The following is a 23,793-nucleotide window of genomic DNA, read 5'->3' as shown; positions in this document are numbered from 1 at the left end:
ATAATGTGTGGGGATGTAATGAAGTGAAGGTATGCTTCAATCCTGGCTTGCAAGGGGTTGTCTCTTTTTGTTGACCCTACCTTGTTGCCGTTGCAACGCGTTGAAACGGAGGCAAAGCGTTACAACGCCTCGAAGCGTTGGAACGATCGAGTTCAGTGTTGAGAGCGTTAGAACGGCACGTGCCGTTGAAAGGCGTTACAACGCCTTGTAACGGGTTACAACGCTTCCGCAGTGTTTTCCGACAGTGGATCTTACCCCATTATCACGTCAGAGCGGCTATCCCGTTTGGGTACACCGAAGGGGACCGTGAATACAAGGTGTGGTGTGCAGCGTCGTATAGGTAGTCGGATTCGGTGTCGTCGGGGCTTTGTGTCTGTTTTGGTGTCTGTATGGCCATACAAATGCTCGATTTAAAACTTCCTAACTTAGCAACTACTGCATAGCACCACCTCGACCGCATGTGGCTGAGAGCCCACAGAACTCGATGAACCCAAAAGGCCCCCCCCTCTCGGGAAAGCGGGTAAGGTGTTGGAAATGCAACAATCGGCGCCGTCATCCGAGTGTCAATCGATGTACATGGATGACGAGATGACAAGTGGATCGATTTTTTCATCAATATCACCTGTTATAGTGCCTCGCGCGCCTGGATGGCTGCCACGTTGGACTTAGAAAGCCATGAGAAAATATCTTCCGATCGCGATCTTCCTAGCGATGAACAGCATGAACTAGACAGCGCAGTTCTGAAGCGGTTGGGGACAAATCCTTCCTTACACATACTTCTCTTCGTCATCACCAACGACGACCCGAGGCTTGAAAGCCACACACTTCAAGAAGCAAAGAATCTCATCTCTGGAAACCCCTACATGGTAGACATGCTACAGAACTCATTGGAAGCCCGCTCGTCCAGCATCTGGGTTCGTAGTCCCTCTTTGTCTCGGTCTCCTTACCTCATTGTTTGATTAGAGATTCTTCGGCCAGCTGACGCGCACTATGAACCATAACCATCTGATAGGGAAATGCGGCGTCAATCCCTAACCATGTCTATGTAAATCTCACCCCACTTGGTTTACTGTGCACCCTGGCTGAACAACCAGATTAGGGAGGAATGGCGGGCCCTACTCGTGTCTTCATTTCGTCGGAATTATCGTGAAGATATGCCTCAAATTTTCCTACAAGCGCTCATTGCTTACGGCGAGATGTGCGATGTCGACGCGCACTACGGACACAGTATTCCCATTCTGCAATCGAGTGCAACGGGGAAATCACGCCTCGTAGCAGAAGGTCACAATCAGGATTCAGCAGACCACTCCAGTTGTGCTCTAGGTGCCTGGCATAAGTATCGGCTTCCGCAATTCGAACCGTCCAGAGGCTGGCTGGCCTCCACGAGATGAGGCCATGTGTCGATGGGTAGAATCGACCGAACGATGTGTTTGGTATGTTAAGTATGGAAGTCAGGATGACAAATTGAACGACCCTGTTAGGGTGAAGAGATGGCCGCTGCCCCTCTTGGGGCACTTTTTAAGGAGGCATGCGAAGGCCTTTGTCGCAGACTCGTACGTACGAGTGGTCGTAATCCAGATGAGGATGTCGAGACTCAAACGGTTGCCTGGGCACGCGCATCTGCGTTGCGTGGGGCGTGTTTTGAATCCGTACTCGAGGTGGCTCGACGACCTTCGTGGGATTGATGAATGGCGTAAAGAGCTGTACCGACACTTTTGCTTGGAACCGGCAAAGAGTCTGGCCATGGATCCCCAGGGTCTTAAACATGATAAGTTCATCATTGCGTTCGACGAGTGCACCAACATGGGTTCAACACGCGAACCTGCCGTTCCTCGACACGGATCCCAAGATTGCCCATTTTGCGTGAAGACAGTTGCTGGGCGAGAAATGGATCTGATAGGACGTCAGATTGACGTCAAGCTGCCGAAGTCCGCTCTGAAGAGGAAGACCATGAGGAGTGTGACACTTGGCAAAGTGCTCCTTCATGGGTTCGGTCATCACGTGGGAAGGCGCCACCGATGTGGAGCGAGTGGGAGTGGTTCTGACGCAACGTCATATGAGTAAACAAGGTGGCTTCGTAACTTAGGTTGGCACACATATGCAGTGAGGCAGAATGTACTGAGTATCCCTTCTGTATAAGGGGAATTGCCACCACGGGGAAATGCGTTATCGCTCCGTGCGGGGCACGGGGGGTCACAATATTGAACGGTTTCAGGAGTGCAACAGCGTGGCCTTTGCAGTGCAGTTGGAGCCCGGGTAGCGCCGCGGCAAGTCCCTGATTACATGTGGGTTGGACTTAGGTGGGACAGGTCACCGAGCTAGGTCATAGCTATCGCTCGACCAATGGCCGTCTAAACCAGTGCGCGAATTTTCTTTGCTCCGCTCCAGACATAAAAAGAGAGATGGCTCGACCGCACTCGGCACGGCGGGACCGAGATATCACAGCAATTTAATTTGGGCACGGTCATTTGTTATTGTCATACTGTATCGTAAGTTTGCGCACGCATCAAAGCCAAGAGTACAGATTCACACAGGATCAACAGCAGGCTTCACAAGGGCAGCCTAAAAATGGATGTCAGTTAGTGTTCTCGTGCGAAACCAAGCCCAGGGAAAGAAAGGCATGTGAGGAAATCGAAAAGGAACTTGATACCCACAGATGATATCGGCGATGCATTCGCAGCATCCTTCGCAGCATTCGAAACAAGCGAATGCGATGAGGCAATCCTTCGCTAAACCTCCGCCTCGCATGCGAAGGGGGCGACCCCAAATAGATTGCTTCTTGTTGGCTTCTTCCGCGGAGTGTTCGCGCACCTCTACGGCGTCAGGGGGTCAAAAGGGCGAGCAGGTGGTCAGTCATGATGTCACCCAGACAGGGACCCGAGGGATGTACCCATGTTGGTGGCCTTGGCGAATGGCTGCGAGTTGACGGGTGCAGCACCGGGGACGTTATTCGTATCAACAGTTGTGGACATGGTGCTTGCTTGTGTGCCCAGGGAGTTGGGTAGTGAAATTGTGGAGGAGGGTATGGATCGTTGTATTTATTATATACCACTCACAGGCTGATAGCGTTATATTAATTGATAGCAACATGTGATGCCAAGTGAATACGTAAGCACATACTAAGTGTGGAACAATGACGCACGTTGGAGCTGCGAGGTTACTATATTTTCATGCTCCAAATTAATGACACCGGACGCGCAAATATCCTACCTGTGCCATTTATTCGACCATTTAGGGGAACGAATGGAAAACATTGCAAGGCTGACTAGGCAGGTGACCAGCCTCAAAGGCTGACATAAGTAAGTCGTGCAGTAAACCTGTACTAACAGTCGATCGCGACACACCTTCGACTTCATCTAGATACTGAGCCACGGAAAATATAAGAGTTACAGTGAGGCTGCTGTCAGACGGCACCGAGCTCGAGTGTGCGTCATGGAAGCCGAAAGGAGATTAGCGAAACTACGCACTCACAAACATCCCTTCAAAGCAATCTACCTTTGCTATGTCATATGTCACCTACTTTTCTTCAAGATACCCTTCTGGTGTCTATTTTACTTGCCCCGTGCTACAAGACCTGTCTCCTCGTGGTCATGGAAGACAGTCATATTCACCCGCATTCTCAGATGGTCAGACAATTTTTTGCTCAATGCTGGACTTGTCAATTCGATGGTCAGAGATCATTTGCCGCCCCTCTCGGTTCAGGAGCTAGAACAAGCAGGGCATAGTTGTCGTTCTGTATGGATACCTCCTATCCTGGATGGGGACATAAAAGGGGAGGTAAGGGAATGGAAGGAGAAAAATGGGGTCCAAAGTGATCGCGTACCAGGCTATTGGTGGGGCAAGCTAGCACCTGAGTCGTCCGTGGTGTTTTCCCCGGTGGCATTGGGGGAGAAGATCGTTATTCACTTTCACGGTGGCGACTACACTGTAAGTAAGAGGAGTTTCATACGAAGGTCATATTTTGACACAAAGGCATATAAAAGATGGGCTCTGCGTTTCCTAGCGGGCCCTTGCCCGCCGCTCTCCTAAAAGCTTGGACGACGTGCCAGGGACATCCCCTACAACGAGTGCTGATGGTCGAGTATCGTCTCTGTCGCGCGGAGCCACTTGCTGATCCGAAGAATCCATTTCCCACTCAGCTTCTCGATGGCCTCGCTGCCTACTTCTACGTCACTCGGGAAATCGGCTTCGATCCTAAAAACGTGATCTTGTCAGGGGATTCGGCTGGTGGGAACCTTGTTCTGGCACTCGCCAGATATCTTCGTGATGTGAATCCATCCACATCACCTGGAGAACATAGCGATAACCACGCATCACTTGGCGGGATTCTCCTCTTCAGTCCATGGACCGACCTTTGCGATACACATATGCCCGAACGATCGCCTTTGGGTCAAGATTCATCATTTGTTCGAAATGAACGAACGGACTTTGTTCAACGTACGACGCCCGAACGAATTGGAATGGGGACTTATGGTATTAAAGGATACCGAGGTCGCGCAATTCCGCTCGGAGAGATTTCGCGAAATCCTTACATGTCCCCTGGCTCCCTTGAGATACCTAGAGAAACTAGTTTCGAAGGTTATCCTCGAGCCTACATCTCAACGGGCGGACGCGAGATACTTTACGACGAAAACATGTGTCTGGCCGATAGACTTCGGAAGGGCCGTGAGGCCTCAGGGAAAGGGGACGCATCAGAATGGGTGACTGTCAGCATTGAGCCTGATATGTATCATGATTTCTGTTTTCTTCCATTCACCGACCCTCCTGAAGTTCACCGAGAGTGCGAAAGGATCGGCAACTGGATAGCTAGGTGCTAACACTCTTCAGACACCATGTAAGCAGATGGATCCCACCCACAAACGTATGCGCCCTCTTCCACTAATATGGTACAAACGGCCACTACTGCATGAAAATCCATTAATAATAATGCAGAACTCTAAGCTTCGCAAGGAAACGGATCATCGACAATTGAGAGAAGAAAATTGTCCAACGTGCCCTCTCAGCGAGGTCTTGAGGTCTTCGTCGCCTTCAACCAATCGTTCCGATATGTCCAGGCGTTCCAATCGTCGAGAACCCCTGTGCATAGCAAATACAAGGCTCTGCACACGTGAACGAATGAGTTGGATGAAACTTAACAATCCGGAGTCGTCGCTGCGGCAATCCAGCTCGATTTTGAGATGCTCCAAAGAAGAGAATGGCAAGGTTTCGTTATCAGGGACGTTTCGTTCCCATGGGTTGATCATTCTAAGGATGGGTTCCACTTCATGAGCGGCCCCCCGGATATATACCATGCGCAAGGAAGTAGGGAGGACTTTCGCCATCTTTACAGCATAGTATTAGTGTTTCAGATATCGACGAACTGTAGCATGAGGTATACGCACAAAGGCCGCAAGAGACATTCCGGTCAGAAGCATGTCCACAACAAACCCCTCCGGATCATTCACCGCTTGTTCCCACCGGCCTGAATTGATCCAAAGGACGCAAAGATCCGGGGCAATGATAGTTTGGAAAATGAACCGGAGGACATCGAGGTCACAGTTGCTAATTTTGAGTTCCCGGAAAAAAGGTAATTCGATAGATACGGGGGTTTCAGACGCATCGTCCTCAAAGTCGTCTTCCATATACGCCAAAAACATGTGTAGCGACTCCAATCTCGGGCACTCCGCTAACATGCCTCGGAAAAAGAAGGAATCGATGACAACGTGGAACATATTGAGATGCCGAAGGTTATGCGTAACGGGTAAAGAGATGATCTGAACTGCACAGATGGATAGATCCGTCAACGAAGGGATCGAGTACTCGTCCAACGCAGCCGTATTTCGGGAGAAGGGTTCACCGAATAGGTTGAGCGATTTTAGGAAAGGAAGCATCCCATCCTTTCCACGGCAAAGGTGTTCAAAGATGGATGGGAATCCCATATTGTCCGAGCACACTGGGACTTGCAACTCTTCGAGTCCAAGCCAAAGGCTTCCATTTTCAGCACACCTCGGAGTCGCGTAGTTTGGTAGATGGAATTTCAATCGGAGAGAGTTATGACCCGCCTTTGCAACCCAATGGTCAAGTAACTGGACAGATGACATGGAGGCACAGATTCTGGTCCATAGTTTGCGATGTGTAAATGTGATATTTCGCCATTTTTGGCACACATGGCTCAGAATGACCGGGTCTGGGCTCTTCGAGCTGTCGAGATCGTCATCCTGGAAAATTGTGTGCTCAAATATCTGGAGAAGCGTTTCGACAGGAAGCTTATTGATTGGAGCGATGACATTTGTGGCTGACGCCCAACGCCTGCGAAGGGTAGCGCCAGCAGTCGAGAGCCTTGAAGCCAACTGTTCGAGTTTCCTCGCGTCCTTCTCAAGACGTTTCAGAGACCTGAACTGAGTCTGACGGGTTCCTTCCTGCTTGTCGTCCTGACCACAAATAACGTGCGACCATGACGTGGGAGTCGCCCCATTGGGCATTACTAAGATCTCCAGCCGCGCCACGGCTAAGGATAGGGCGTCAAGTACATCTTTGGGGGTATTCATCGGTATTTTTTGGTGTGTGTATGTTGAAGCGATCCAAGGAAGGATTCTTCCCAAACAGCTTTGTTGTTGATGCGAGATATCAGTCACGAACCGCTTGTTGTGGATTTTGTGCGAATCTCTTCGGTGGCAATGCACAAACGCCAAGTTTCCAATAACAGCCAATTGAGTGGCCTGGGAGTCATGGAGCCCCCTGGAAACTCATGAGCTTGGAATGCCTCCCGGAAATGCAAGACTTGTCTGAAACGTTCAGTCGCGCTGCTAGTATATACCGTTTGTTGATTTGTTTGTTTTTTTTCCCACAGCAACCCCTTTCGTCCCGTTGTGCCCCCTCTTCTGCCATGACTCAGAAAGGAAAGAACAATCGACATAAGAGTGAAGTTTTGCAACCCACTCGGACGACCATTCGTGGATTGGGCTTCTTCTGAATCGGACGCTATTGGTCTCAATTCACAGCCGTGTTATCACGCGCTATACCTGGTTGACACATCTTGGTTTCAGCCAGCTGCACCTTCGTATTCATTCTGTTGTGCCAGCATCTTTATTGACTTGGAGCTGTTTCCGAGTAAGTACATAATTTGCTGAATAATTCTCCTAACTTGGGCATGGAATGTTGCATTTACCCAGTCTATCTGATAAATCGATCGAGTCCCTTTAGATGACCCTCGGTCATCGCAAGCGCTCGCGGCTTCATAAGATTTATAGATTAAAAATCAAGTAATGGAGGAACCGAGCGCTGCCATTGTAGAATAGCGGCATAAAACGGAATGAAATGAAAAGGTAGAAGTGCGAATTCCTGGGAATATCGTTTGGTTATGCTCTCCGACTCAGATATCCACTGAACCACATCAAAGGCCTTGTGCTTTCGGCCTATACTGCATGTCGATTAACTTCTCGGTGCTAACGTGCAAATAGTGCCCAAGTTATTCGAGCCAGTCTCCGTCACACTGATGTTTGCAACGTAAATCACTGCCCACGAATACGGTTATTCAGAACAGAAAACCAATTGCGGAATCGGTTGGTGATGCATCTGCTTCACCTCAGGGGGGCAAAGGGGAGATCGCACAAACTCAAATATCTTATTATGATACTGGTGAATGTCGGGATAGTGGTCAGACTCGCGTAGATATGACGAAGCAATCGTGATCATTGATCGTTAATGAATCATTCAAAGTCAACTCATGTATGGGAGTATGTTCGGAGGGGATGGGGAGTGGCACTTCTGAACTGGCAAGAGACGCAACGAGACCGAGATCTCGAGCAGCCAGGGATGAACTAGGACATATTTCCAGAATACTAGGATGTGAAGCCTAGAAGGGTCGGCGAACCAGAGGCAAGAGGTTGCCGAGGAGGGGAAACATTGTGAATTTGAAGGGGACCACAAGCCGAAAGCGTTGCGAGATCGACCAGATTTCGACTTTCCCGGAGCCGGGGAAGGACGAGAACTTGGGTGCAAGAACGACTAGAGTCGCAAGAATGAAATCGGTGCTCCCACCGATATCACAGTGCTTCAAACAACGATGGAATGTACGCTCACTTGTGTCCTCAACAGTCATGGATGCGTGGGCTAGAAGAGGAGGGACGGTAGATAGGGGAGGTATCGCTAGGAGAAAAGAGATCAAGTTCGAAAGACATAGCGGTTGATTTGAACGGAGGCCATGCAGGGTTGAAAAGGAAAAATTGGGAGCAAAGATATTGCACGGATACGATCAGAAGACCTCGTATTGATTCGTGGTAGCGGGAATTCCGCTGCCGATTGTGCGGAAACCCACAAAACATCAAACCCCAGCACCAGCTTGTAGTAAATGTAGGGTAGAGAAATAATATAGCGGTCTTTTCTGTTATTCTGCCTGTTTTGTACTCTCCGCCTCTCTTGCGCGCCTCCTCAAAGCACGAGCACGGATGCTCTTCTGCAAACTGTGAGTATAGCTAATATACAAGCCAGCCAGGCCAATTTGCCCAAGCACCCAATCAATGAGCGAGTGAGCCCAGTAAGGTGTAGCTATGTATGGTCGTCCCAAGGCTCCGCACGGCGAGCCAATGTGGGAGAGGACCGAGCGAACGTAGGCATTGGGCAGAGGCGTCGATAGTGTGGGCTTGCGAATTTTTGACATAGCGGAAACCTAACAAGGAGTAAGTTTGAGAACGATGGCAGAATGGAGAATCTAAACTTCACGTACCACGAAGAACGTGTTGATGAGCTGAACTGTAATACCCCTAGACTTGAGCTCCTCGGCCAGCGCTTGCGACCAGGTGCTAAGAAAAGCTTTGGAACCGGAGTATGTAGCAAGCATTGGGGATGGCACGGCTCCAGCAAAGGAACCGATGTTCAAGATCAAACCTTTTTTCCTGTTATTTCGAAAAGTATTCAGCTCCCTTGGATGTGCTAACATTCTTCCTGCATACCTAGCAAGCAGGGATGGCAAAACGATCTGCGTTACTCTGAGCGTCGAATTGATGTTAATAGTAAGGATGCTATCAATTTCGTCCTGTGGCGTCTCAGTGAAGTACACAGGGATGTCATGCGAGCGGCCGACGTTATTGACTAGCGAGTGAGTGGTGTCAGCGCAGGTTTGTCCAGTGTATGGAGAGTTCCCCGTACCGAGGACTCCGACTTCGATTCCAGAGATAATTGACCCAAGAACCTCCCACGACTTCTCCGTGGGCTTTGCAAAATCAATGGCGTGTGTCTTTGTCTGGATGTTATACTTGCCGGCTGCAAGAGATTACATTGAACATCAGTATGGAAGGCATTTCGAGAAACACGTACCAATCTCTGACGCGACAACACTAAGCTTCTCCTCATTCCGGGAAATTATTAACACATTGAAGCCAGCCTTCGCAAGCTGCGAAGCGAATTCACGACCAATCCCATCCGTTGCACCCGTCACGACTGAAATGCGCGTCAGGATAACTACGCTACTACGCTGGCTATTAGACAACGACCCACCTGCCCAGGCTCCCTTCCTTGCACCAAACCTAGCCAGCTGGAATTGTGCGTTGAATACAATAAGCGGAGAGCGAAAAGCGATTTGGGCATACATTGATGCCTGGAAGTACGAAGGTTTGGAGGAAAACGCACGTCGCAGTGAACGCAAACCTAGCTAGGGTCAGGCCCCCCAACGCAGCTAAGAGCCCAGTCGGAATGGGGTAATCACGGACTGGTTGCAACAGCAACATTGAAAAACACAAACAGGATTTGGCCAAATCACTCACTGAGATGGTGAATGCACCCAAGCGAGTGGTGGGGCGACGGAAACATCTTTACTGTCCACGTTGCCTTGAAGCGCAAGCTTGGGAGGGTGAACTTACGCCGCACCTATCGTTGGGGTCCGAATGAATTGCAGAAGGTCGTGGGAATCTGATCCGTCTTGACAAATTTACCTGGGGCAACCGTACTACTGCCTGGGTCTGCGTTGAATCACCATAATGCCTCGAAAAGTTATTATTCACTATACTGCACTGCGGTCATGCTTGGTGAATTTGCCGATTAGCATGTATGGACCTCTATTAAGGAATGAGGTGGTGAGTTAAGCCTGTTAGCATTCTATAGCCAACGTACTTAGCATCTCTGCCGATGGTTTTAGCGCCCACAGAGCTTGGCCATACACCTTCTTAAACCTGGCCCTTCAAAATCTGATTCGAGGTGGGCTTATGTTGGATGGAGTGGTTTGGTATCATCTTCGTCTCTGGCGCAATTTAGCCAGGCGAAGTCCAGGCAGGACGGTTCTCTCGAGTCTGTTGAGATAGATCCTCAGTTTGCTGCTGCACTGGGGTTCGCGGAAGGGGATGTTGCTGAAATAGGGCTTTTGTATGACCTTCCCGTTGCGAAGTCTATCAGCGCCGAGCCTCTGACTGCCGATGATTGGGAAATTCTCGTGAGTAACCATTGTGCATTGCCAAACATCCTATCAGTCATCGACATCTTCCCATAGGAATTGCATGCAGGCTACGTAGAAGACAACTTACTCAGCCAAGTCCGGGTTGCCTGCATTAACCAAGAGATCGACGTCTGGGTACTGGGCCGGACGCGCGTCCGTTTTCGGGTAGGTGAGCATCAATTTACTTGTATTCAACCTGCGTGCATTAAGATCGCTTTAAAGTCTCTACCGATCCCTCCGACCACCAAAATGCAGTGCTGCTATCTACGAATACAGAAGTCTCGATCGCACCCAAGCCGCGGCACCCGGCGAAGGGGAGGAGCAATGACAAGAAGGACAAAAAAGGAGCCTCAGATGACCAGAAGAAGCTTGATTCAGAGGAAAAGGCTCCCACCATGTCTCCAAAACTGCAGCCTTTTGTTCTTCGTGTTTTACCCAGACAATTAGTCGTATTCCCAGAAGGGGGGGTGCCTTCAGAGCCGACTGTTTACGTCTCCCCCACCACCCTTGGCCAAATAGTCAATAGTTCCTTACCTATCCCCCCTGAAAGCGGAAATTCCTATTATGCATCTGTTCGGCGTCTGACCCCTCCTTCCGCTGCCGGAATATCATCGACGAATGACGCCGCGAATTCTGCAGCACCTCCACCTGTGCCCCAGGAGCGCATTTTACGGCCAACAGGCTCAAAGGAGGCCGCCTCATCTGCAGTCGTGCCGGATGGCCCAAAACTTGACGAACGTGTGTTGTTTCGAAGTGTTGGCGGAATACCAGAAAGGCATATGGTCCGCGGAATGTCTCTGGGCGGACTATATTCTGACTGGGACCTTGTGTCGTGGGTCTCTTCTGGTTTTCCTAAGTCATTGCCCATCTCAGTCCGTGATGCAGGGTACAACGCTCGTCAATAGAGCGCCGAAAGCACGGACTATTAGAAACAACCTCCTCATTGCGCGAGATTAAAATCACGGAGTCATTTAAGTGGGCCTACTCATCTGTAGCACCATGCCTTATAGTGACATCAGCTGTCAACTATCACTAGGACGTCGAGCCTGGCTGGCGTGGATGGCGTTTTGGATCAGATAGTCAATTTCATCGTTCGCAGCTTTGCACTACAGGGCCGTTCGATCGCAGGATTCGGGTCTGCTGTGTGCGGAGTCACTGGCATCTTGCTTTGCGGTGCTCCCGGGTCTGGGCGTACTTCTGTGGCTAAAGCGGCTGTGAAACGATTAAGTGGGGACCCTAGAGTATTCGCGCGTACGAGTTTCCTTAACTATTTGGTCCTTTTCTCAACTGCTCTGATAGATCATATATACGTCGATATGGCTAAGCTTGCGGACGAGCGAGCAGCAACTCTCAAAGCGCTGTTTGATAAATGGATAGACACCGCCTCGTGGCACAAGCCCAGTGTCCTCGTACTTGATAACTTGGATCGTGTCGTAAATCCGGAGGTCGAGGTTCGGGGACTAGTTTTGTGTAGGAATATTTCGGGACTAACTTCTCTCAAGCACGCAGATTCAACTCGGCAGCGGCAGCTAGCAGAGCACTTTCTGTCTTCGTTCGCTTCGCCTCGTGCTGCAAGTGGGGTGGTTCTACTTGCAACATGCCAGAACCAGTCGACCCTGCACTCTCTTTTATCAACTTCCCATATTTTTTTGGAGCGCGTCAACCTGAGGGCTCCAAATAAAGACTCTCGAAAAGATGTGCGTCAGGTCTAGTTTAGTATGTCCTATGCTACTAGGCTGATGCGAGGATAATAAGATCATCGCTCAACTCGTTGAGAAGCAGTCTGCACTGTCCGACCTCAGCCTGGATCCATCTCAGCCTCTTAACTATGTAGCATTGGCCACAGAAACGGAAGGATACTCGGCAACTGACTTGCGCGACTTGGTTTCACGGGCTATTCATCAAGCTGCCATTCGATCGTTGTCGCTCCCGAAGACTACCACGGTGTGAAGGACTTTCCTCTGCGACACCTCCGTGTTGCTAAGGTGCTGCCTTCTAGATTCGCCTAACAAGTGCTGATTTCGCGAGCGCTCAAGTTGGCTTCACTCCCCTGTCTCTCCGTGATGTAAAGTTGCAGAGGTCAGAGGTAGAATGGTCAGACATTGGAGGTACGTTTCCCCCCTTCAGGTGTGCAACTTGAACTTTTGACCGCTCCACACCAATTAGGGTTACATGAGATAAGAAGAGTGCTCCGGGAAACGCTAGAATGGCCTACGAAGTACGGCGCGATATTCGCGAAATGTCCCATTCGGTTGCGATCTGGGCAAGTCACCAGAACCAAACTTCGCTTCTACGTTCATTCATCTCATCTCTATTGTGATTCAGTTTGCTCCTTTATGGCTTTCCTGGTTGTGGGAAAACCCTTCTTGCATCTGCAGTTGCTAAAGAGTGTGGCCTCAATTTCATCAGTGTAAAGGGTCCTGAACTACTGAATAAGTATATCGGAGCGAGTGAAAAATCGGTGAGTTGTCTGCACTGCTGGATGAATATTTCATGAGTGAAATCTTGACGAAAATGGTTAGGTACGAGAGCTATTCGATCGAGCAACGGCTGCAAAGCCATGCGTACTATTTTTTGATGAATTCGATTCCATTGCGCCGAAACGGTGTGTATTTTTCCAACCTGATTGTGAAAGGCAGCATGTTGAAATTGGTGCAATTTCTATAGAGGGCATGACAGCACTGGTGTCACAGACCGTGTTGTAAACCAGATGCTCACTCAGATGGATGGGGCAGAAGGGTTAGATGGTGTATATGTGCTCGCTGCAACAAGGTGCGCTGTTCTCAAAGTCCCACGTGGGCCAGTTTTAGAAAGTGAAGCCATGTAGCCGACCTGACCTAATCGATGCTGCTCTGCTGCGGCCTGGCCGTCTGGACAAATCCCTTCTTTGTGATATGCCTGATGCCCTGGAGCGTGCGGAAGTGGGTTTCGCCCTTGATCGTTCCATCTTATAGCTCAGATTTGGGCCCATACAGATTATTGGCGCTTTGAGACGGAAGGTTACATTAGCAGAGGATGTCAATGTCGAGGAGTTTGCCCGACTGACGGAGAATTACTCAGGGGCGGACCTCCAGGCTCTGGTTTACAATGCACACCTTCACGCTGTCCATGAATCAATCAGTGCGGCAGAGTCAAGTCGTGTAACCACCGCCAGCTCCGAATCTGCGCAATCAGTATCGTTTACGACCTTTGGCGGGCCAAGGAGTCAGATCGTACTTTCGAGTGCCGAGCAATCTGTTCAGCAAAGACGTGTGCGAGTTGTTGCCGTGTTTGAGGGTGCTTATATAATTCATAAGTTTTCATATAGATTGAGACGATCGTTTCATCTTTGGGCAAGAAGCCAATCAACAAACATATCGCTGGACAGCCTAGGAGGAGCAAGGTACCAATCCTGTATATGTTTCCCGTCACGCTCATCTATTTTCGTCGTAGCCCATCGTCACAAATGAGCACTTGCACCAATCACTGGCCTCCACTCACCCTTCGATTTCGCCCGAGGAGAAGGCGAGATTGGCCTTCATGTGAGGGTTAGTGCCTGAGAAGCATTTCATTCCTTCCTAATGCCTTCCGCAGATATCGGTCGTTCGTATCTGATCGGAGTGGTGACCTACCGGTCCCTCCAAGCTCGGCAGAGGTTGGCAGTAGAGCAAGTCTGGGCTAATTGTGTTAGTAGAATGTGCTACATTTGCGTCGAGCTGAGCGTTGTGTCACTGGTAACATCAAGGGCATTACATTCGTTATTATGTCCGATTTCTCGGGGCATTAGCAATGGACGAAAGGATGAAGGTCCAGCGCAGAGCTCCTGGCTCTACGAAGCGAATACTGTACGTGCAAGAAAAACCCACGAGGTAACTCGAAGCGAAATGAAGTGAAAAGACATAAGTCAGGCTACCAAGGTATCTTCGTTATAATTTCATCAGTTCCTTCATTGCTTTGGCCACACCGAAGCTGGCAGATGCCATGGTTTGTCTCGTCTGCTTCGTGATTTCTGTAAGCGACTGCATCTCGCTCAGCTGATCGCAGTTTTTGCTAAGATCTTGCAGGATCTCTGTTCCTTGCTCCGTTATAGCCGGTGGAAGGCTGTCTTTGCAAACAGCGACAATGCTCGAAGCAATCGTGATAATTTGAGTGAGGTTTTCGTTGAGTTCGCTCATTTGAGAGCCTTTTCGGATAGCCGACAGTAGACTCTGTATCGAGTATACTATGGATTCGGACTGAACCTCTAGGTATGGCTAGGAAAACAGAAAACTTAGCCACGTCAGTTACAAATACGATGAAACGGGATCGAACCTTCAGTTCTTCCCATGCATCCTCACCGCCATCCATTGTCAGTGACTCATTAGTCGATTCATACTCTCCAACGAGAGCTCTCCCATTTCCGTCAGCCATTTGTGAGTAGGAGGGACTCTGACTGATTGCTCGACCAGGGCGCTCTGAATAGTTACGTGTCGTCAAGTCCTCACGGAGGGAACCCGAACTCGAGCTCGACGTTCGGACACGCTGCATCCCTGGTTTTGCCTCGTCCACGGAACGAAGGCTAGGAATGAACGGAGCCGGGCTGCTGCCATTTGGATGGCGTGTAGGAGACCGTGTAGAATCACGCTCGTTCAACGAGGCTCTTCGTAAAGAGAGCAATTTAACTAGATCGATAATGGTTGCAGATACGTGGCTGGCAGCCGCGTCCATAAGACTAACCGGCGATAAGCCGAAACCGGACGCATGATTTCGCGCGGCAGATACGAGATTACTGAGCGTTGCATCGGCACGTTCCCGGAGATGCCGAATAGCGTCTTCACTGACATCAAGGCGAGTTGGCCGCCGCTCAAATGCTTTTACGTCATCGGTGATGGTAGCCACTGCATTTACAACAGCCTTCATTGACATAAGGACGTTGCCAGGATTGTCGGATCTAATGGACACATTAGTCCCTGGCAGGGAAACAAAGTGAATCGCTTACCGGGCGAGGCTCAGCAGCGTGTCAATGGCGCCTTGGAATGCAGTAACATGAATGTCAGCGATTACGCCGTTTTCAGAAATCGGAATCCTCCTCGCGTCGACCTTGGGCACTTGAGGCCCTGAGAAAAGCTGCGACGTCGCTGCACGAATTTGTGAATCAATAACTCGCAGCTCCTAAACTAGAGCGCACCAGACCTTTCATGTTCCGGAGCTCAGTTTTCGCCTGTTCATACTTCCGCTTGTACTCCTTAACCTGTTCGGTGAGCGTTTGTATGAGGGTCATATCAGCATCTTTATCTTCCATCATCTGTTCTATTCGTGCGCTCATATCACTGAGGGTGTCCACCAGACCTTGCATCTCGTCACGGAGAGCTTCTACGTCGGGCTGGAGGGTGGTTAAAGCGACATCTCAGACCAGGGACTTGGTGTACTTACAGTGACGCCACCATTCCCTAGCTCCGATTCCAAGACAACAATCCGATCCTGCAGCTCTGATATCCGCTGGGCGTCTGCATCAGCCCTTCTTGCGTTCTGTTCCTTAGAATCGAGCTCCCCATTAAGAGCACCTTGTAACCTTGAATTCTCGGTGGCCTGCTTCACGGAGGACTGAAAATGATAGTTAGCCATGTGCTTGGGAGCAGAGGCAAACACACCTCTTTCATCAACGCTAACTCAGTCTCAAGCTGCCGAATCCGCTCAACATCTTCGGCTTTAATCTGAGGCGATAATTAGTGTATCAAGATGATAACCACAGGCGAAGCAGAAACTTACTCTCGCAGAGTCTGTAAGAGCCCCTTCCAGCGAAGCCATACGAGTCTGCATAGTGGCAATCTTAAACTCGTAGTCTGAGCGAAGTTTTTCCGCATCCTCCAAAGACTAAAGAGCGTCAGTGACAATTTGGTAGAAAATCATCTACGAGCTAGTACCTGTCTAGTTCTCCCGCCCTTCCCGCTAACATCACTGGCTACGCTCGTCCTACCAAAACTCAACTTTTCATAGTAGTCACTGCCAGCTCTCCGTTCGCTCATCGTTCCTTCTTCATCCTCACTTCTTGACGAACCCAACAGTCCTTGACTGAGTGCATTCAGTCCCCCAACTGCCCCACCAAAGGACTGAGCCTGACCACCAAGGCGCTCCAACGGACTTTTTGAGCTCAGCCTGAGTGAATCGGGACTGCTTCGCAAGCCAGGTCCAACAGCAGCCCCTGCAGTGCGTGTACTGCTAGATTGGATAGAGGCACGCATACCGTTCGGGTCTGCCCCACCCTCAGGGGTGCCTGGTCGGGAAGATAAAGATGGCGAATCCTCCTCTCGTCCAAAGGGCACTTCTATCACTTCCTCGGCGATAGTTGACTTATTGGGTATGATCACACCGGCTGTCGCTGAAGAAGGTCCCTGGGAGGACGAAATTGCTGAGCTTTCATTCGAGCCTTTGCGAAGCGACGTGGACGTATTTATTGAGTTCGTGGAAATGTTCGCATTATTGGCCTCTTGGGATGGTTTGCGTCGACTTTGCGGATACGCAGCCATAATCTCTTGGGACTGGGAAGGTTGGCGATTATAGGATGTAGATGCTTCAGAGTCTCCTGAGGGTTTTCTTTGGGTGGGTAGGGACGGCTCGGGTGAGGCTTCTTGACGGTACCCTAGAGACCCTTGTGGCAAGTCCGGGGTGCTACGATACAGACCAGGCTGAAACTCATTGGCAGTGTCCACTGAAGGGCGCGAGCGAGCGCCCTGTGAGTAAAAGTGCGGGGGAGGCGATACATCACTCGGAACGGATGAGGTAGGCTGTCGATGCGGCTTGTTGGCAGCAGAAGGCGAATTGAGCTGGTCTGGGGATGACGGGTCGTCGTATGTAGATCCTGGGGTACTGAGTATAGCTGGGTTCTCCTGATGGGCAGTGAATACTGGGATAATAGAGCTGGCTGCGCCAAAAATACATACATCTTCCTTTAATTCTGGATAACGGCGTCCCAACTCGACAAAGACGTCACTCGAAAGGTCTTTGAAACGAGATTTCGGTAATGTAGCAAGCTTTTGTCGCGCTTGATTTCGCTTTGGGTGGAAATCATCTCGAACAGGCAAGAAAGGAACTTGAAAGGGATAGCGATCAGCACAGAAACCGAGAAGATATTCCAAGGGGCGACGTACCCTCGTTCTTTGTAGAGTTGTTCTTTCTACGAACAAGTTCATCATACACGTCAGTGGAGAGCTCTTGAAATTGCTGTCGCGTGAGACGTGTTAACTTCTCCCGCGCGCTCGCTCGGGCCCCTGCAGGTTCTAATCGAAACCGAAGCATCATTAGAACGTGTTTCCACCGCAAAGCAATTGGACACACCCTTAGCCATGTGATTTGCAAGGAAGAGGTTGAGCTCTTCATAATGCGTCCTAGGGACCTGGCGGCCATCAATCATTGGTGTAGGTACAGGTTTGCCGTTGGAAAGAGGTTTAAACGAATCCGCCCGATAATTCGGATTCCCGGGATACGTCGTCACCGTCGGGGGAGCGGTCATTGGGGAGTTTGACCCCCGCAGGGCATTCAGAGCCGACATGGTCAAATTGCAGAGTCCGTGCGAAGGGTGTGTCAAACGACCAGCGGAGAGAAAGAGCAAAGAATGAAAAATGGCGAAGGGCTTATCCTAAGTTTTATGCCTCGAGAAAAGCACTTCAAGTTGCAGAGCCTGCCACGAAACCTGTTAAGAGCACCTGTCTCGATCGACGTGCAGCTCTGCAGCGGGAGGGAAAGCAGAGACCGAGGGGTAGATACTCAGGGACCAAGGATGCTCGACCAGATTGAGCAGAGAGGTACTGATTCGGCGGCAAGCAGAAATTTGCAGTTTCGACCTCAGAACGAGGAAACGCTGCAAGTCGCGCCTTTGCGGTGAGGCAAGAGCTCAATGTCCGGTCCGGCTATTCCCGCAATAGGACGTCAGCGATATTGTGACACAGTGCGGACGGGTACATGGGGGAACGCACTAACGCGATTCATGGCTGGGTTGGACTTCCCGAGCACCTGCAGCTTTGGCAAATTTTTTGCTGGTGTCTCAAGACCACGCGACGACAATGATGGATGCTGTCACGGCTTCGGAATCACCTCTATTGCATTAGTAAGACAACCATACCTGGCTTTGTTAATGTGCGAGGCGCAACATGCTCTTCCGGCAAGTTAACTTCTGCCTAAACAAGGAAGCAAGGCTTTGCGATCGATCCACGTTGCCTCCATCCAGCGTCGCTTCCAGATCTCGAGCATCTGCAGTCCCGATTTGTCAAAGAGCGCGCGATAACCCTCCATATCCGCACGCAATCTTCATAGATGTGATATCTAAATGCTCGATCTAATTCACTGGTGCATTCAGTGACCAATTCGTTACTCGTCATGCGCTGGCGTGTGTATTGCGCCCGCCCACAGTTTAATTCATGACGCCCGTACATCATCAAAAAACGTTGCTCATGGTAGCATGCCCCCACGTCTCCAGTATTACTGCTGTGATTCGTGAGCTTTAATTCCACTTGCTCGCGTCGTAAAGCCTGACACGAGCCAGGTAACCAGGCCCATAGTGTGGTTGTCCAAGCGCTGAAACTCACATTAGTCAACAACAGCGCGCCCGCGCGGACAACATCAAATGGCGTTTCTCATGGCTTTGCAGCATCCATACGCCCTCGAGCAGCTGAGCGCTGACGTAGCAGAGCGTTGATCGTCAAGAAATTCACTACACGTGCCACCTGGAATGTGATACCCCCCCCTTCTTACCTAGCAGCAGCCCCTTTTTCTGGTTATTGGAGAACCAGTTATTAGACATGATGCTTTTCCGTCCTGCACATTGAAAGGAATGCCATCTGTGCGAAGTAGTCAGCTATTGACCGGATACCAATGGGCTAAAGGTTATTCAGAAATATTCTGTACGGCCCGCAGGTATATCTTCACGTCACCCTATGGCTTACGATCTCGGCGAATCGCGTAAGTTTTAATCACAAGTCCAGTAGCCATGGCGAGCCTTCTTTGGTTCAATCAGAATGCAAATGGTTGGGCGAATCCTGTACCTCAAGACAGTGCAGGAGATCGGCCGCTCTCCAGACCTGATCGTTCCCGGGCTGTTAGGCTGCTCCCATTTGCTGGACTATCATTAGCCAGTGAATTTCCCCGTGGTGCAAATGTGGCGTTTCTAGTTGTGGCGGATCGTGCCTGCAGACGGTTTCAGGGGAGGCCCTTCTCAACACTCGATTCCTTCCACTTTTCATGTGCGCTGCAATGTCGTAGCTCACTGACGCGATTGCATTTCCCGAGGCACGACGCCTACTGCCATGCAATGGATAGCCGCTGCACTTAAAGTCTACTCTTCATACCAACTGTATACGTTTTATCACATCCGCGTGCGAAGGGAGCGTAGTCAGGCGTGTGGAAGCAGAATTGCCACGAGTCGAGGACTGCGAGCGTGCGACAGGCTTGAAGGATCAGATCATCGTCGCTATGCCCTTTCGGTTTGTCTCAACAAATGAGGTGATCCGAGATGTCGTGGTGACACACGAATGCCAAAGGATCGCAGGTCACACCCAAGGGCACGTTGTCCACATCTTGAATAGACGACTCTAGCGACTCATACATCATAAATTGAAGGCGTATTGACGGTAGAAATTGGTATCTGGTCCACATTGCACGACCGCATCCCCTCGGTGCCTGCCTTACCCTTGACAAGTCTGAACGCAAGCTGTCTTTCATTGACCTCTTGTGACAGCCTTGTGCCGCGCGTCGAATCCACGAGTATCTCTAACATGGTATGGATAATTAGCATCAACTGAAATTGAAACTTGAAACTCGCGCACTGGAAATGGGCTTCTGCCACTCGGCGGTTTTATACACATGGGTACACGTTGCGCGTAAGCGAGGAGGAACGGGGAGAGGCCCCATGAGCAGGCTTGGTAACCAGCAGTTCATTTCCCGGCTCAGGCATGTTCCAGGTCGCTATGCAACTCGATAGCTAGCATGGGGCGGTGGGACACTCCTGGTACATAAAGTAGGACTCAGCAATCGGCTAGGGTAGTTACGATGGAAGGGGGTTGCCAGTATTGGCAAGCGCCTTCACGGAGTCCCCCCTAACGCTTGGGCTGGCCTGACTGATGGTGAATTTTTTTCGGCTTCCTGGACTGTCATTCAAGGGATTTTATAGAAGATCCTCACGGGGTTCAGGGATTTGCGGTTACACCAGCATATGACTCCTCGCAAACTCGCGGGGGAGATTGACACAACATAGCACGAAGCTACATTCATCTGCATTCATTGCTAGTCTTCGAGTAGCTACGCCTAAAGCCTCAATACTATGAAGCGCGTTTCATATGTGCGAGCTAGTTAGAAAATTTGCACCACGCTGAGTCAGAACCAGCAGCAATACTGCTGACATTGGATCCACTTGTGGGGTTCACTCCTTCCACAACCGCTTCGTTAGGCCTGCAGAGTGCCAGCGCAAGTAACTTGTTTTCGGGATTATTTCTTCATTGCCGCCCTGGTCGGAGGTCTTCCCACCTCGTAGGACAGGATCACAGTGTACTCATCAGCATCGCCTCCTGCACAACATGGTAGTTTCTCTCCAGCTTATTCTGTCGTGCAGCCCTGCTCTGTGGATTCATGACACTTAGTGATGCCTCGGGCATCAACCTCTTGAGGTCCTGAATACTAGCCAGGTGCGTTACGGATACATATCCAAGGGCAGTATGCTGCTCGTTGACCTTTCAAGTCATATAAAACCCACATTTTCTGATTGCTGATTGCGGCTGAATTCTAACCTTATATAAGATAACGACCACGGCTCACTATTTATTACGAGCCCTTCCTGTCCACAACGGAACCTCTACGACAGGTGTAACTGAACGCAAGCCTGTCCAATTTCGTTATTTGGCCTGAGCTCCTTGCCTGCAGGGGGTATTATCGAGAGATTGGAGTGTTTCATTGATAAGTGCAGCAGCACCAGGAGACCTAGGCGTCAAATTACAAGCTAGGTTGTCAATTACGCTAATGAGGAGGGGGGTGAGTGATGAAGTCGCACATAGCGGACGGCAAGCAACCTAGAAGGCATACCTCGCGTGGCCTATACGGAGGTCTGGTTCCACGGAACCATCTCCGACGCGCTTGGAGATATTTAAGGTTGATAAAATGAATGAAATCGTGATAAAGATGGCAGCGTCTGCAAAGTGTAAACCGACGCATTTCCTAGGAGCAATAACTCATGCATGGAAAAGCTGTAACAAAGCATAGAATAAATACCTTCTCCCAAACCCAAAACTAATATCCCTTGGGTTCAGAGCTGGATTCTCCCCCAAGTAGCGTTCAGGTCTAAATTCTTCGGGATCAGGGTAATAGTTCTCATCCCTGCTCATCCCCCTTCAAACATGGAATGTCGTCAGGAATGTCCTGATGTCCATTAAGGCGTAGGCTGATGAACAGACTAACCACTGGTTCGCCACGATGAATGTATCATCTGGTATAAAGTAACCTAAGTCGAGGCATCAATACCTTACGTTAGCGTCATTTAGGGTAAAACATACCCTCAAAAACATCATCCTGGATTGGCGCGTGACCTGGTCCCATTGGTGTTGCTAACAAATAACAAAACCCGATTATGTGAAGGGTAACTAGCCCAGTGATGCAATACCCACCTGGGTGCCATCTATATACCTCCTTGATCAAGGCCTCGAGATAGGGGAGCCGGCTTTGACTGCGGGGAGCAAAAAAAAAGATAGCGTTAGCGGAGGGCTTCCTGAGCAACTGGCTCCCACCCACTCATCAAACGTCGGCAAACGCAGGACTTCATCCCTAGATGATGTCCCCAGTACTGAGTCTAATTCCTCCTGTGCTGTTCGCTGTACTGCAGGAAATAGCATCATAGAGAGAAGGAATGCGCTAATCACGGTAGCCGTCGAATCGGTCCCAGCAGCATACAAAGTGCCGACGGCCATTTTGACAGTATCCGGATTTTTCCCAGACGATATGAGTCTGTTCACAAGGCACGACGGTTCGCTTCTCTAATAATAAGTATCAGAAGTGCATCTGGCCGATAAGCATGCTTGTCTAACATACCTTCCCTTCCTGAGATGTTGCGTACTCAAAAGGTCGATTCATAATCTCCATGTGAGCGGTACGCCAATACTACACAGAAGTTAGCATGTATAAGCGACGAGGGCATAGAGGATCACTTTGGCTTCCTTCTTGAACCCAGTGAATGGGAAAAAACTAGGAATGTGGGCGAGGGAAGGGAAGAAGTCAACGAGATACCGGCCAAACATGCCGGAAGTAATTGCTTGAATCAACTTTTCGGCGTCCTTCAAATACTGAGGAACGCATGAGCAAAGAAACCAGAAACTACTCAGCACTTGCTTACCGGATCTTCGAGGGATGTGATCGTTATTCCGTATGCCGTCTTGAGGATCATTCCGCCAATCCGCCTTGAAACGGATTATTTGGCAAAGACCTAGTGAAGAACACTAGAAACTCACAAACGAAGACTTTTGCTCACCCCATGCGGATTATTGAGAGCGTCGGCGAGTATCCGGAGTGCTGACTCCCAAAGTTCAGTGTGAAATCCAGCCATCGCACCTTTGGCGATCACTTGGTGAAGTACTCCCCGCTGCTCCCTCCAAAGTGCTCCATAAGGGGCAAGGGCAAAGGTGTCTGAAAAACCCATCCTACGGACCCATTACGAAAGATGAGACGGACCCTGAGGGTCAATGCTGGCGCTCACAGTCCCCCGAACATAGCCATTGTGGGGCGATCCGAATAAATCGCCGCGTTCTTTTCGAGCATGTCCTTAGCCACGTCGTAGCTGTTAATAATAATCATCTGACGGCCAAAGAGATCGAAACCGATGATGTCCCCTGCAGATTCATTCCGACCATTGGTACACCTGAGGGTAATGGCTGTAATATTAATATTGCTTACCGTAAGTGTTCCACATGTCGAATAATTTCTTCCAAGGGAGTGATATTTTCGGATGCGGACGAAGGAAGGAGTAAGCAACAAGGGCCCCGGCCACTGGCCCATTCGGATATGGGAGCCCCTTGGAGCGACGTCTCAGACGATGGGCGTGAGCAAGCTTCCAAATAGCCAAAGCCAATAAGAAAAGCCAGTTGATTGTCGACAACATCTAATAGACTGCCGCTAGATGGCTTGAAAAAGGGAGGAACTGACGAGTGGATCCATGGAGGAGGCCTCCATTTATAGCGAGAGCGGGGGTGGACTCGGGGGACACAGAACCGGATTTACTGAGGACCGTATCTTTGGCCTTTGAAGATCCAGGTTTCTTCTCCCGCTCTCTTCCTGTGACGTTTCTTATTATAATTCAAAATTGGCCTGTTAATTGGCGGAAGAAACCTATTTCTTCGACCCGAACAGTTCCTTGAGCAACATCCATCGTCCAGCGAAAGTAACTGGCCGATAGGGCCCGG

General features: G+C 50.0%; 8 protein-coding genes across 8 annotated transcripts; 4 read left to right on the top strand and 4 right to left on the bottom strand.

The window, feature by feature from the left end:
* Positions 1-1,016: 1,016 nt before the first annotated feature.
* EI90DRAFT_3057671 (uncharacterized protein) lies at positions 1,017-1,462 on the top strand (the record flags this gene model as incomplete). The annotated part of the gene is made up of 2 exons (XM_039060313.1): positions 1,017-1,045; positions 1,100-1,462. 2 exons carry the CDS (start codon positions 1,017-1,019, stop codon positions 1,389-1,391), a joined length of 321 nt encoding a protein of 106 aa, XP_038916058.1. The 3' UTR covers positions 1,392-1,462.
* Positions 1,396-1,941, top strand: EI90DRAFT_3057670 (uncharacterized protein; the record flags this gene model as incomplete). The annotated part of the gene is made up of 1 exon (XM_039060312.1): positions 1,396-1,941. A coding segment is annotated over one exon (546 nt), but the record flags the coding sequence as incomplete, so codon positions are not given.
* Positions 1,942-3,131: 1,190 nt separating this feature from the next.
* EI90DRAFT_3057659 (Alpha/Beta hydrolase protein) lies at positions 3,132-4,908 on the top strand. Its single transcript, XM_039060311.1, has 4 exons — positions 3,132-3,225; positions 3,287-3,306; positions 3,385-3,927; positions 3,984-4,908. The coding sequence occupies exons 3-4, from the start codon at positions 3,433-3,435 to the stop codon at positions 4,815-4,817; spliced, it is 1,329 nt and encodes a 442-aa protein (XP_038916056.1). The 5' UTR covers positions 3,132-3,225; positions 3,287-3,306; positions 3,385-3,432; the 3' UTR covers positions 4,818-4,908.
* EI90DRAFT_3057654 (uncharacterized protein) lies at positions 4,470-6,998 on the bottom strand. The gene is made up of 3 exons (XM_039060310.1): positions 5,382-6,998; positions 4,621-5,321; positions 4,470-4,566 (listed from the first exon to the last, which is right to left on the bottom strand). Exons 1-2 carry the CDS (start codon positions 6,525-6,527, stop codon positions 4,959-4,961), a joined length of 1,509 nt encoding a protein of 502 aa, XP_038916055.1. The 5' UTR covers positions 6,528-6,998; the 3' UTR covers positions 4,470-4,566; positions 4,621-4,958.
* Positions 6,999-8,222: 1,224 nt separating this feature from the next.
* EI90DRAFT_1012047 (3-ketoacyl-CoA reductase) lies at positions 8,223-9,881 on the bottom strand. The gene is made up of 8 exons (XM_039051372.1): positions 9,741-9,881; positions 9,567-9,685; positions 9,475-9,511; positions 9,295-9,417; positions 9,127-9,240; positions 8,931-9,069; positions 8,705-8,873; positions 8,223-8,647 (listed from the first exon to the last, which is right to left on the bottom strand). The coding sequence occupies exons 1-8, from the start codon at positions 9,784-9,786 to the stop codon at positions 8,366-8,368; spliced, it is 1,029 nt and encodes a 342-aa protein (XP_038916054.1). The 5' UTR covers positions 9,787-9,881; the 3' UTR covers positions 8,223-8,365.
* Positions 9,882-9,953: 72 nt separating this feature from the next.
* Positions 9,954-14,066, top strand: EI90DRAFT_3123502 (P-loop containing nucleoside triphosphate hydrolase protein; the record flags this gene model as incomplete). Its single annotated transcript, XM_039063623.1, has 18 exons — positions 9,954-10,049; positions 10,112-10,402; positions 10,460-10,574; positions 10,628-11,237; positions 11,291-11,380; positions 11,442-11,856; positions 11,908-12,102; positions 12,161-12,349; positions 12,405-12,513; positions 12,572-12,721; positions 12,784-12,866; positions 12,928-13,010; positions 13,073-13,177; positions 13,233-13,326; positions 13,381-13,656; positions 13,713-13,787; positions 13,838-13,926; positions 13,979-14,066. 18 exons carry the CDS (start codon positions 9,954-9,956, stop codon positions 14,064-14,066), a joined length of 3,153 nt encoding a protein of 1,050 aa, XP_038916053.1.
* Positions 14,067-14,068: 2 nt separating this feature from the next.
* EI90DRAFT_2972490 (uncharacterized protein) lies at positions 14,069-18,403 on the bottom strand. The gene is made up of 12 exons (XM_039055752.1): positions 18,337-18,403; positions 17,699-18,270; positions 17,512-17,640; positions 17,305-17,453; positions 16,288-17,250; positions 16,133-16,237; positions 16,015-16,077; positions 15,797-15,967; positions 15,557-15,746; positions 15,363-15,501; positions 14,696-15,314; positions 14,069-14,637 (listed from the first exon to the last, which is right to left on the bottom strand). Exons 2-12 carry the CDS (start codon positions 17,910-17,912, stop codon positions 14,311-14,313), a joined length of 3,069 nt encoding a protein of 1,022 aa, XP_038916052.1. The 5' UTR covers positions 17,913-18,270; positions 18,337-18,403; the 3' UTR covers positions 14,069-14,310.
* Positions 18,404-21,243: 2,840 nt separating this feature from the next.
* EI90DRAFT_3123500 (cytochrome P450) lies at positions 21,244-23,492 on the bottom strand (the record flags this gene model as incomplete). Its single annotated transcript, XM_039063622.1, has 13 exons — positions 21,244-21,364; positions 21,431-21,562; positions 21,617-21,733; positions 21,803-21,845; positions 21,898-21,948; positions 22,009-22,067; positions 22,133-22,374; positions 22,430-22,498; positions 22,546-22,680; positions 22,731-22,794; positions 22,846-23,034; positions 23,091-23,223; positions 23,288-23,492. The coding sequence occupies 13 exons, from the start codon at positions 23,490-23,492 to the stop codon at positions 21,244-21,246; spliced, it is 1,560 nt and encodes a 519-aa protein (XP_038916051.1).
* Positions 23,493-23,793: the final 301 nt, after the last annotated feature.

This window comes from Cantharellus anzutake (assembly GCF_015039405.1).
Source record: "Cantharellus anzutake strain C23 chromosome Unknown EI90scaffold_23, whole genome shotgun sequence".
NCBI classification, from domain to species: Eukaryota; Fungi; Basidiomycota; class Agaricomycetes; order Cantharellales; family Hydnaceae; genus Cantharellus; species Cantharellus anzutake.
Note: the sequence above shows the minus strand (reverse complement) of the source record. Positions and strands in the feature narration are given on the sequence as shown.